The sequence below is a fragment of the Saccostrea cucullata genome, unplaced genomic scaffold (genome assembly GCF_032062105.1).
Source record: "Saccostrea cucullata isolate Sc308-1 unplaced genomic scaffold, CSIRO_AGI_Scuc_v1 ctg1551, whole genome shotgun sequence".
In the NCBI taxonomy this organism is placed as follows: Eukaryota; Metazoa; Mollusca; class Bivalvia; order Ostreida; family Ostreidae; genus Saccostrea; species Saccostrea cuccullata.
This window is the reverse complement of record NW_026921716.1, coordinates 10,808-24,686: the sequence shown is the minus strand read 5'-3', so window position 1 is coordinate 24,686 and position 13,879 is coordinate 10,808. Positions and strand designations below refer to the sequence as shown.

The following is a 13,879-nucleotide window of genomic DNA, read 5'->3' as shown; positions in this document are numbered from 1 at the left end:
TAATTGGTTAAACGGCATTTCCTAATAAAATATTTGTTAAGACATTCTCAATACAGTCTATCCGTAATCAATTCTCTTTTTAACATTTAGTTCGGAAGAAAGTTAATTGAATTGTAAAAGAAAGATGGCACATGGTTTTATATCGTTATTAATCATAGCTTGTGTTTTTTTTCTTTTTCTTTCCCTCGATGCATTTCTAATACTCTAGGTAACAAAGAAAATTATAATTTTTGCATTTCTGAAGTTCATATTGATATCCCTTCATTTTTTCTGTTGATAAAAATATTTTGTAAACGTAATTATGTAAAATCTCTTTTTCAAATGCATTAGATGTTGCTTTACAAATAAAATATCATCGTCGGAAATCCACGAGTGATCTTGTCATTACTTATCACCCGGTGATGAGTAAAGATTAGATCATCCTTGGGTATCCGATGATAATAAACTATATGCTATAGAGTCGAGAATTTCAGCCAATGTGTCCCGTGACTTTCCGTTACATGTAACTATAAATCTTATTCTTATAAAATTAGGTGGGGTCTCTCACATACGAAGTTAATTAAAAATGCACGAACGATGCATGATTATTATTTTATTTTACCATGAATTTTAGATTATTTTCATCAAATTGATTTTTAAAGTAAAATTTTGTACATTATGAGATATTTTGTTGATGAACACAGAGAGAAATCTTTTTTTACGGTTAACATATTTTTGAAATATAGTCCGTCAGATGGAACGTTAATTAGTTCCCTATATTAAGGTTATCAACTACATGTATTTTGCATGCAACAGATAAAAATTTCCCGCTGATAATTGCTGAAATCTTGCCGACTCGGCGCTAAGCAAAATTCAATCAATCAATAATTTGTACATGTATATTTATCTATTTATTTTTCTACATTATTGATAAAAGACATATGCATTTGATGAAAAGACGATTGGGTTTTTGTTTTTACTGGAGGGGGGGGGGTTAATAATGTATTTGTCGAGCTATCCGTCCAGTTATAACCAAGCGAAAATGATGTGGAGGAAGAGAGGGTGTATATATATGAACTAGCTATTTGAAGGTGAATGTGGCTGCAGTAGAAATGATTTTAAGGGGGGAAAATCCTAATTAAATTAGCTTACTTTTAGACACAGGGCTAGTAACACACCATGTTAGATTTCACGTAACTACGATGTATATACAGATGGATGTAATTTTTTTAATTTAACTTGAGAATAATTATTGTAGCATGATTTAAGTTGTGATTTTATTGGCTGCATGGTTCATGTATTTTCTGTAAGAAACTAGTTATTTCTGAGATCGAATTCGAATCCCTGTAAATTTTGACTGGTTCCCTTTTCCTTTACATGGTGATTGCGTAATATCAAACATCGTGTGTGAACTAACTTGCATGCTTTCAGGATACAGGCTTTATCAAACGTGAAAGTAGCATGGTGTAGATCTATATTTTGTTCATTGGAAGTTCAGTTATTCATAGAGACAAAGCTGTCGGTACATGTACGAAAGACAGAAAAGTACCGGTAGAAATTAAAGATCTTGGGGGGGGGGGCTGTTGAGTATTCGCTTTTTAAAGGATTTAAAATATAGTTAACACAGTTTTTGGGATTGCACATCATGATAATCTGTTTTCGTCATTTATTAAGCAATTCTTTTAACTTAGACATGATGACCGCTTGGATTGCTACGCGTTGACAGGTGCCCTACTGAACTGAGAATAAACCATGACGTCACAGTTGAATCGTGAAAAAAACCACGATATGCTCAGAGTTAAGTTTTCAAACATAACAATTTCAAAATGTAATAACTTTGTTATAAATGAAGATATTTTGATTCCATTTTCAGTTTTTGTAATGGTTTTACATGGACCATTAACAAACACAAAAATCTCAAATTCGATAAATTTTGCCATAAGGTCGATTTCTATCCGACGAGGCTCATATGTTATTTATAGATCTTGGGAATGGCTATGGGTGTACCAATTGCAAATTGTTTTCTAATCTTAAATGTGGTTTTGTAGTTATAGATATAGTTCGCGAACTTTTTTTTTATCACCCCTGGTATATGTTCTCTGTGCAATTCTATGATAAATCAATATGCATTCTTTTCAAAAACATGTTTCAAGTATTCATTTTATCAGATCATTTCAATGCCACTTCACAAGGGGGTAATTTTGGTAGAAATCGGAAGATTAAACTTCACTTCTTTCCATATTTGAGTATATATATCATTTATCTGATACATTTATTACTTATTTTTTCCGTAAATACTTGGCTAAAAATACTGTAGATCCAATTGTGTTCTTAAAATGCATCTTCTATTTTTCATCTTTTGAGAGCTTTGATGCAGACAACGATGCTCTAAATCACACCGCTAAGAAATCATCTGTAAATCTGACAATAGAATAAAAGTATGGTCCCCAAAGCTTAAATGAATAATGACATGAATGATACGGATATTAAAAGAAATTCATTCAAGTCTGTCTTAATTTCAAATGTAAGTTACAAGTTTAAAAAACAGTGAAATAAAACTGATATATGCTATACAAGTCTGTATATTTCAAAAGTGGTTGAAAATGCATTATAAAACCAAAAACCAAATGATTAACATGTACCACTATTTAAACAAGGATCAGTATTTTAATGATTTTTAAAAATAGAAAAAAATATACTTTCGACATATTTTGAATAGTTGATAATCTCTCTTTCTTTCTCTCTCTCTCTCTTTCTCTCTCTCTCTCTCTCTCTCTCTCCCTCTCTCTCGTAAAATAGTTACTTGTTGCTCTTTTTCATAACTTGGTGAATGCAAACAGATGATGAATTGAAATGAACATTAGAAAATGGATTTAAGTGTTAAATCACTTTAGATAATAAACACTTACAATTGCAAATCATTATATACAAACCAAGAGTGCAAATAAAGCATTGTTCATTGTTGCATTTGTGAATCAGCATTACAAAAAAAAATTCATCTTCTCCCGTAAAAATGAAAATTCCATTACAAATTCAAAAGTTAAAATTTGAACAAACTTAGACGAAGATTCAATTCAGGTCACCCATCTCGAAGACAACTTAGTCAGTTAGTGGAATATACGTTCTTTGATGATATGGTCGTGGGTTGAAACCTCAGTTACGCAAAACCTATCGATAAAAAGTAGATCTTCATTTTCGCCAAGTACTCGGAACGTTGAAATGAAATTTGCAGGCTTTTGGATGAGACTTTAAGGTTTTTTAATGGGGAGGAAAACTGTCAATAAATCAATCATTTTTTATTCGAACAATCACTTGAGTCCATCATAATGAGAAGGTTGACTCAATTGTCCAACTTCTGGATAACCCGCGTTAACTTCCACTTCGGCATACATAGCTGTGTTAGCATATCGTAATGAATTTTGTCGGCTTTTTTTCTGCTTTCCTTTGTGAGAAAAATTTTGTCTGATAGTCCTGCAAAATTAGATTAGATAATGAAATCAAAAGAGTAAAATGTACAGAAAATAAAAAAAAATACGGAAAAAAAATTAATGTAAATATTTTTTTTTATTTTCATCTCTTGTCATGCATATCTTTATGATAATAAAAAAAAGTCACCTCAATATAAAAACAATATTGACAATAATACTTATACAGAGCGTTGCAATAACTCCATACAGAGCTGTTGAACAGTTCTCTAACATCTCGTTGATTTCTTCAGATATAAAAAAATAATCTTTGTTTTAATCTTTGATAGCACGTCTTCTAAAAATAAATTAAAAAAAATATTGATGTAAATAAATAATATAATGTTCAAATTTGTATCCATTTATTTGAAGTGGAGTATAAACTAGAAAAATAAGAAAAAACTATTCTTTACCAGAAAAAGGTTTGTTATCTGTAATATTGCTTTGGATTTCCTTTATACACGACCCGTTGTTTGAAAAACATATTCTGTTTAAACACATTGGACTACATAGTTGATCACATTGTGGTCCGTAATGAGTTTGACTGCATTCTACATATAGATATCATGTATTGTTCAGTGTTATGTCTTCCCACAAATTTTTATTAAAATAGAAAATTAGGTGTTATGATACAGATTGACTTTGAATAATTAGTGTCAAAATTTAACAAAAAGTACAAGTATTTTACAGTGTAAGAATTCAATTTGTCACCCAAGGTTTTCCTGTCTATTCAATATAAAACAGTTTTTGTACAAGTGAAAAAAAAGGACTTTCTTTTACAAATATTGGCATGTCCAGCTAATGGATTTCTATTGTATTTTGGTAAACAATTTACCTATGAGTTTTTAGAGTCAGATGTTCAATAAGCATGATAATCAAATAATTGCGTAATAGTGTTAATCTCTTTTGTGATTTTGTCTTTTTGTTAAGAAGGCCTAAGGGTCTGAGGTCAAGCCCAGGTGTTCAAGTTTACTCAATTACCAAGGCGGTCATTTTTATGTCACGTGATCACTCTGTTTAATTAATCGTCTATATTTGGAAAATTTTTACAACTTTCGGCTATTCATTAAGAAATTCTAAATTTTGATTGGCTAAAATCCTGTAATCCAAAGACGCGGAATCGTCGGTGAAAATTCGCCCAAGCTTGGTCACTTTCATCGACGATTTCAAAGAATAAACTTCAGTTATTAAAAATATATTAGGAAAACCTTGGGTGACAAATTGAATTCTTACACTGTAAAATACTTGTACTTTTTGTTAAATTTTGACACTAATTATTCAAAGTCAATCTGTATTTTTTTCTTATGCATGTACGATTTTCTTTTCTTAAACAAAATACATATTTCACTAAATATAATGAAAGTATATACAATTTATTGAATTTATTACCATTTTGTTTTTTAAAATGTATCAAATAGTCATAACACCTAATTTTCTATTTTAATAAAAATTTGTGGGAAGACAGATACATTTTAAAAAACAAAATGGTAATAAATTCAATAAATTGTATATACTTTCATTATATTTAGTGAAATATGTATTTTGTTTAAGAAAAGAAAATCGTACATGCATAAGAAAAAAATACAGATTGACTTTGAATAATTAGTGTCAAAATTTAACAAAAAGTACAAGTATTTTACAGTGTAAGAATTCAATTTGTCACCCAAGGTTTTCCTGTCTATTCAATATAAAACAGTTTTTGTACAAGTGAAAAAAAAGGACTTTCTTTTACAAATATTGGCATGTCCAGCTAATGGATTTCTATTGTATTTTGGTAAACAATTTACCTATGAGTTTTTAGAGTCAGATGTTCAATAAGCATGATAATCAAATAATTGCGTAATAGTGTTAATCTCTTTTGTGATTTTGTCTTTTTGTTAAGAAGGCCTAAGGGTCTGAGGTCAAGCCCAGGTGTTCAAGTTTACTCAATTACCAAGGCGGTCATTTTTATGTCACGTGATCACTCTGTTTAATTAATCGTCTATATTTGGAAAATTTTTACAACTTTCGGCTATTCATTAAGAAATTCTAAATTTTGATTGGCTAAAATCCTGTAATCCAAAGACGCGGAATCGTCGGTGAAAATTCGCCCAAGCTTGGTCACTTTCATCGACGATTTCAAAGAATAAACTTCAGTTATTAAAAATATATTATTTCTTTATTCTTTGGATTTTTACAGCCACCGTAGAGGGCAATCCAAGCCAGGAAGTAGCCCCACGTGTAGAGCAGTCCAAATAAGGAATAAAGTTAAACTCTCCCCGAGCGAGTGATTCCCCTAAGAGATAAAATACAACACAAGTTCACGTGTAACCCAAAAAAAACAACGTGACAGTTATTTAAAATGAAAATAAAAGATATATGCCTTTTTTTAATAAATCCTTTGTCAAAGCAATAACCAATATGCTGTACAGCTAGTATTTTTACTATTAAAGTAAACACGCTGTAATTGCAAAATTTACGGAAGTTACACAAAACCTTATAATTTGAAGCATGGAAAAAACATAATGGTCAACATTAGTGACACAAATATGCACCAAGTATTTAGATTTATAAGGGTATTCTCCTAACACGTATATTCACACTACTATTTGTTTTACCATGAATAAAATTCAGGAACGTAAAAGAAAAAGCGTTGAATTTCAGTATCTCAATCATCAATATTTGGTAGTCCAAATAATATTTTTTAAATGATGTATATAAAAAACTCGATTCTTTGAATATATTCCTATTCATGATTTATATTGGTACCATTAAAGTTTGATAGTTACAGACAAAAATACACAAAATTTAATTTCTGTCATCGAGGTTAGTTATTTAATTTAATTTCTCAATCGTCACTATTTTTCAGAGCAATGTTTTTGAGAGAAAAATTTCTTGAGTTATTATATTGTTATGGTTTTACCATCACCTTTTTGACCCTGCCATCCTATTTTACAAGCGCAACTACCATTGTCTTGAAGACAACTGGATAAACACCCATCAGCACAGTTTTGGAGACATCCAACTCCAAATTTCCCGGTAATACATCCATTATTGCTTAATCCACTGACTTTACTGCATCCCATTTTACAATTAAAGTTGCAAGATTTATTGCAGTAAGTTCCATATTTTCCAACCGGACATTCTTCTTCATAGCCCACTGAGTTTCTATTGAAAGTTGACGGACATGATAAACTGCAACTCTTTTCACATTTATCTGAATAGAACCCATTAAGACATCCATATGTGCAGGATCCAGTAACAGTGTCACACGTTTGTCTTTTACAATTACCACTACATAGCTTGGAGCAATCTGGTCGATAATGTCCGAATTCACATCCTGCAAAAAAAAATCATGTACTAGTTCTTTCGTCGTCAAAGAATTAAAAAAATATTAACTTGAAAAATAAAAACCGTAAAGTATTTTTCTAGTCCACAAGCCAGGCCATAAATTTTTCGGTATCGGTACCATCTTGGGTGAATAATTTTCATAGTTAATTTTTGAAGGACATACATCTCTACCTTCAGAAAATGTATGATAGCGTTCAGTTGCATGTGGCTTTAATGGTGTATCAACCGTTTATATACACCTTCCCAACTTGTACGTTCTCTCAGCTGTGTCTTTGAAAGAAGAAGGTTGGTTTTTCAATACGCAATTTCTATTTTATTTTGAATGGTATATCCTTGAAAATTCATTTGAACGCAGACCATGCTATTATTCTTTTCAATTATCATTCAATATTGGCTCTGTAATGAGCCGTCTAAATTATATAGGAATATAATTCTACCCTTGATCATAAATGTTGAAAATGCGATTTTGAAATTTTAATCAGCGGAAAAAAATTACTACTGTGACAATTTTCACATCAAACATATTGGACGGTCACTTTCTTTAAAGAATTTTTATCATGTATTAGCATTTTAAAACAGTATTTCAGTAACAAATATATCTAACTTGATATCATGGTAAATCTTTATCCCTATCCTAAAAATGAAAATTGAAGAAAATTTCCCTTGATTTACCCTTTGGGTATATTCTTTACTTAACAGAGATATTGTGAATATGTCAGGCCTCAAGTAGAGCCTTTACGTAAAATGTTTTACTTATTTAATCTCAAGTTAACCCTTTTTTGATCATGGAAACTCTCTTGTATGTTCATCTAAGTTAAAAGTGTAATTTGTTATACATTTTTGACATCAAAATTTCTAGTAAGCAATATATATATATACAGTCATTTGTTCCAATTTATAATTATGTGTTTGTGGACAGTTTCTCACGACCTGCAATGGCACGAAGCCCCTTCCCTCCACTAGTCCGGGTAGAGAGAACTCGTACCATCTTAAGGGAGATCCCTGTAGGTGAGCACTCTACACAAAGCACTGACGGGTCTCAAATACTGTTGATTGGGAGCTTGCCTACCTATAACGCATGTAAAGACTGTGCACCGGCGGACTCCATAGAGGAAACCGTCATGGTTCAACTGAGAAGATTGCCGACATAGTACGCACTGTGGAATGCTTGGAGCGAGGCAAGGTACATATAACACATCTTGGTCATCCGCTGTATCTGTCTCCATCTCCAGACGTCCAAACATGTATTGCCACGAGATCTAGATGGTTGCGGGCGAGAGAGTGAGGTCGGCGACGCACAACCCTTCTTTATTTTAATAAAACTCATCATGCAAGTCATTGATCATCTTCCATCCCTTCTATCATCCACCCCAAAGCCCTGTGGCGACAGGCAAGGAACGAATGTGACAGATGCGGGTTCACTGGAAGTCGCTAGTCGCGGACCTGCACACCTCTTCACCGACCGGAGCAGCGTTGGATTTCGGCAGCCACCTGTGCGACTGAGCAGCCCTCTTTAGGAACGCACTGCTCACCTCCATAGCAAAAGGTATCCAAAACATTGCCTTATCCAACCTTCCCTAGTCAGTTTACTGCAGCTGGTGGGGAAATAACAAAGAGAACTAGAAGAAAACAAAGATCATCGCACTGTACCTTGGATCGTGGAACGTTCGAATGCTTTTCGAGAGACATTACAGACATACCCCCAGAGACGCATAACACTGATCGCATGCGAACTCACGAGATAACATCGACATCGCGGCTCTCAGTGAAACCAGGATGGATGGAGAAGGTGAACTGTGTGCGCTGGCTATACCTTCTTTTGGAGAGGACGCGGAGCCAGGGAGAGACGAGAAGCTGGCGTAGGCTTTGACTTTTGCTGGCAAGCTAGTCGGCGTACCCAAAGGAGTAAACGACCGCCTGATGACGATGAGACTCCCTCACTCGAGGAAAGTTTGCCACTATTGTCAGCGCATATGTTCCTACCCTGAGGCTAAAACAAGTTCTATGAGAACCTCCAGAATGTCATCAACGCCATCCCCAACGCCGAAAAGCTTTTCATTTTTGGTGACTTTAATGCGAGACTTGGATGTGACACCACCGCCGGGGAGGGCGTGATTGAGAAGCAAGGAGTGGACAAGTGCAACAGTAACGGCTTGTTGCTTCTCCAGACCTGAGCTGAACATGGCCTTCTCATCACTAACACCGTTTTCTGCCTTCCCATCCGTAACAATACGTCATGGATGCACCCTCGCTCAAAGCACTGACATGTAATTGACTACGTCATTGTTAAGAAGACAGACAGACAGAAAGTTCATTTGTTCACCAAGGTTGTCTCATCATCTCTAAACTTCAACTCTCAACTTCCAGATCAAACTCAGGATACGTCCTAAGGGGAATAAGGCTTCAAAACGTCTCAACGTTGGGGAGCTCAAGTCTCCTTCCACCTCTCAGTTTTTTTTCTGACACCCCCGAGAGAACGCCTGAAATCCACCGTGCTGGATGACCACGACATTGAAGTAGCTTGGAGCACACTTCGTAATACAGTGCACAATACAGCCTTCGAGTGTCTCGGGCCCTCCACAAAAAACACAAAGACTGGTTTGATAAGAACCGCGCCGAGATCATGCAGCTTCTAGAGGAAAAATATCGCGCGTACATGTACAAAGCTCATATAGATGATCCCACCTCAACAGCCAAAAAGACGCTCCGAGGAACGCTCGCAGCACAGTACAGCTAAAACTTCGGGATATGCAAGACTCCTGGCCGAATGCCATAGCTGACTAGATCCAATGCTACGCCGAATCTCATGACAGGAAGAACTTTTACTGTGGACTGGAGGATGTCTACGTGCCAACTCCTTCAGGCTCGCCCCCTCTCCTCGGTGATGACGTACTAACACTCATCACATAGTAGGTAAAGATACTCGACAGGTGGGCGGAATATTTCAATGGCGTTCTGAACCGCCCTTCTACCATCAACGAAGAAGCCATCAAACAACTGCCCAGGTTCCCATCAACCAGTCACTGGACGCCGTTCCCACGTCGGATGAGATCAAGAAAGCAATTAGTATGCTGTCAACTGGCAAAACACCTGGCGGATACTCCATCCCAGCTGAGATTTACAAAGAAGGGGGCGTGGCTTTTGTCGAAAAACTCCTTCATCTGCTTGTGCGAGGATCGGCCTGACCAGTCATCTCCGCACCCACTGTCCAGGTAAACCCCCTCCCCACGAAGATGAGACAGTGGTCATCGTCGTCACCGACGGACGAATAACTAAACTAGTTAATGTGCGTTGGTTCTTATCTTTTTCGTTTTACAAATTTATGAGGTACATGTAATTGTTGAATAAAAGTGGCAAAGAATGCAATTTTGTTAGAATCACGGCTAGCAACTTAGTAAATGCTCTTTTAATATGTTCATCATATATCTGAGTAATCCTGGTAGAACTTTTTATGATGGTTGGCAACTGTGTGACGAATACTTTGCAGGTTGCAAATATTTTTAGTTCAGAACACTTAATTTGAGCAAATAAAGGCCAATAACTGTGTCTGCAGCGTTGAAGCCACAACGGATTTGATGGTATCATACATTTTCTCACTAGTTAAGGGTATTCCTTACCAAATATCACTATAACGTTTTCTCAGCAAAATGGTACCGACCACCCCTAGTGGCTCATGGACTATTCCTTCGCATCTCTGGAAACAATTCAATTCATGTTTCAACTCTAACAGATAATTTTTTCAGACACAGCTCTCTTTTCTAAACATGAAATTTAACAAATCTGAGATATGATTTACAATTCATAAAAACGACAAAGGAAGTATATTAGATGTCTTATTTTGATTTAATCTGATAAACTTGTAAATTAACGAATGTTTTTCTAGTTCAGATCACAGAACCTTGTTATTTGGAAAAGTCAGAAATGCACAGGGTATCTTTCAATATATAAAAGGTGCATATTTTCCTCATTTTTTTTATCTAGATGTAAGCTAATCACTACATGGAAAAAATATAATTCCTTGTATACAAACGCTTCAGCTTTATGTCGAAGATAATAGTTAATGACGTATAAAAATACAACTAAGCCCAAAATTACCATACTTACTGTCGCATTTTCCTCCTGACCAATTTGGTTTACACCCGCCAATACAAACTCCACTTTGAAGGCATTCAATTTTTGCACAATTTCTACTACATGGTGCTTCACAGGATGAACCATAAAACCCCCTGTAGCAGCCATTAATACAATGTCCATTTATTTTTCTACATTCCTGATTAAGGCAAGTAATACTACATTTCATGTCGCACTTTTCTCCATAAAATCCTTTATTGCAGGTCCCACAATGTCCATTTGATTTGTCACATGTATCACTGCTGCAGTTACCACAAGAGTTGTCACAGAAAATCCCATAATAACCCGGTACACATCCCATTCTACAGTACCCACTGTCGTGCGCACATGCTCGTTTATAGCATGTAATATACAAATAACATTCTTTTTCGCATCTCTGTCCATAATACCCGTCTTTACAGGAGGAACACAGACCGTTAGTTCTATTGCAGACTCTTGTGGAACAAGAAGATGGACATCCATTCAGACATTTATCTCCCCAATAACCTTCAATGCACCCACGGGTGCAAATTCCATTCCCATCGAATTCCATATCTATACAGTTAGGACTGCATGGGACGACGGCTAAAATACATATAATTTACAATATGTAGTTTTTTTTTCACATTCTAGGTGAGCTTTTACGAGAAGTTATGACTTCTGGAGTTGACGGTTTACTTGGACATTAAAACTTGTATCACGTGCTGAGGAGCATATTTGATAAAACATTATAATAAACCTTTCTAATTCGGATAACTTATATATGCATTGAAAGAAACCGTCATTTTCGTTGAATTAAATGTTAGATATTTTTATCGTACAAGAGCTATCGTATAGTTTTCTAGTGTGAAAGTCAGTCTCAACTGTATTAGTCAGTGCTCCTCGCAAAAGTCCATTAGTAGCGTTGAAAGACTGGCACTTTGCAATACAAGAGGTCCATGGGCCACATCGCTCACCTGAGAAGCTTTGACCATTCTGTTCTTTTCAAGATTTCCTTCTTGTAATATATATTGTGATCCCAAACTACCCCAATGATCATAATTTAGACAGTTGGAAATCTACACTAAATCAGGATGCTTCCACATAAGTCTAAGCTTTTCTGGCCCAGTGGTTCTTGAAAGAAGATTTTAAAAGATTTTTTATATATATTTCTATGTAAAACTTTGATTCCCCATTGCGGCCCCGACCTAACCCCGGGGGTCATGATTTGAACAATTTAAAATCTACACTACCCCAGGATACTTCCACATAAGTTTCAGCTTTTCTGGCCCAGTGGTTCTTGAGAAGAAGATTTTTAAAGATTTTTCCTATATATATTTCTATGTAAAACTTTGATTAACTACTGTGGCCCCGCCCTAGCCACCGGGGTCATGATTTGAACAATTTAGAATCTGCACGGTCCCATGATGCTTCCACATAAGTTTCAGCCTTTCTTGATCAGTGGTTCTTGAGAAGAAGATTTTTAAAGATTTTTCCTATATATTTCTATGTTAAAATTTGATTTCCCACTGTGGCCCCGCCCTACCCCCGGCGGTCACGAAGTTTACAATTTAGAATCTACACTACCCTAGGATGCTTCAACATAAGTTTCAGCTTTTCTGGCTCAGTGGTTCTTGAGAAGAAGATTTTTTAATGTCCACTCCCTATTTTTGTCTTTTCTTGATTATCTCCCCTTGTGAGGGGACATGGCTCCTTATTTTAATAATTTAAATCCCCCTTCACGCAAGGATGCTTTGTACCAAGTTTGGTCAATTTGGCCCAGTGGTTCTTGCGAAGATGTCGAAAATGTGAAAAGTTAACAGACGGACGGACGGACGGACGACTGACAAAATGTGATCAGAAAAGCTCACTTGAGCCTTCGGCTCAGGTGAGCTAAAAAAAACTTCCCAATGTCCCCAATGCACTAATTGGGAAGGATAATCAGCAATAATGTTGCCTAAACCATGTTTTTGTGTTATTGTGAAATGTAATTCCTTTGAAATACTTTCTTCCTTTCTTTAAACCCCCCACCCCTGAAAAAAAAAGCTTCAAAATGAATTTCATAGTAATTTGGAAGGAGTTAAAAATGAAAAACATAAGGATAAACATATTTAATATGTTTCGACTGCGTCTTTAAAAGAATGAAAAAGATGAATAATTTACTTGTGGTTTTCAAGTACTACACATGTAAATCATAAAAAAAAAGAAAAGAATATTTTTCCTCAGAATATTACAAATTTAATAATTGAAATCAAAACTTCTTTGAAAGTATTTTTATACCGGTATGTAGTATTATTTTTTTGTCAATATATTCGGTCGTAAATTGAAAAAAAGCAGTTAAATTTAAACAGAAATATATAACAAAACAAAACAACACTGATGAGCGCAAAAAAGTATTCTACAATTATACAACCAAAAAGCACAGTTCTCATTTTTTATGTATTTTTTCTTAAAACGTACAAGAGCAAATGATATACAAATTATTTGATCGATATTCTCACTCTGACAGAAAATCTTCAACAAATTCATTTGTTATAAATAGTCATTGGAGAAAAGCCTTTTCCCTGTCAGATAATAAAAATTTTCACTTAATTATGCATGCAATTTTTCTCTCTTTTATTTCTTGTTACCTTAAGACATGAAAATTATTAACGTAAAGTTCCTGGAAAAAAAACAAATACTTATCAGAGAAAAGTTATAAAATTGTCTGTATATTTACCATCACAGTGAAAATTTCCGAGTAATAAAAAAATCCACATCCCTGAAAGGGCAGTCATTTTGAAAGCAAAAGTAAAATAGAAATTAAAATTGATTAGCAATTATGGACATATGTCATAAATTTGCATTGTTTTAAAGCCTTTCAAATTCTGTCTTATATATAGCACTGATTTTTTTTTCTATTTTACAACATATATCAAGATAAATTGACAGAAAAACAAAACACTTAAATGTTTTATATTTAATTTGTTGAGAATAAGTCCTGCTGTAAGATTGATCACACTTTCTGAACTTGTTTT

At 34.7% G+C, this 13,879-nt stretch overlaps 1 protein-coding gene across 1 annotated transcript; it reads right to left on the bottom strand.

The window, feature by feature from the left end:
• Window positions 1-10,444: 10,444 nt before the first annotated feature.
• On the bottom strand, window positions 10,445-13,670 carry LOC134260628 (scavenger receptor class F member 2-like). Its single transcript, XM_062743182.1, has 3 exons — window positions 13,582-13,670; window positions 10,878-11,468; window positions 10,445-10,467 (listed from the first exon to the last, which is right to left on the bottom strand). Exons 1-3 carry the CDS (start codon window positions 13,637-13,639, stop codon window positions 10,445-10,447), a joined length of 672 nt encoding a protein of 223 aa, XP_062599166.1. The 5' UTR covers window positions 13,640-13,670.
• Window positions 13,671-13,879: the final 209 nt, after the last annotated feature.

Bases quoted from the DNA above. Each gene is read 5' to 3' on its own strand.
- LOC134260628 (XM_062743182.1), bottom strand. From the start codon at position 13,639: ATGACTGCCCTTTCAGGGATGTGGATTTTTTTATTACTCGGAAATTTT. The intron at 11,469-13,581 runs GTAAATATACAG...TATGTATTTTAG, and splicing joins CGGAAATTTTCACTGTGATG to CCGTCGTCCCATGCAGTCCT. The intron at 10,468-10,877 runs GTAAGTATGGTA...AATTGTTTCCAG, and splicing joins GTCAGGAGGAAAATGCGACA to AGATGCGAAGGAATAGTCCA.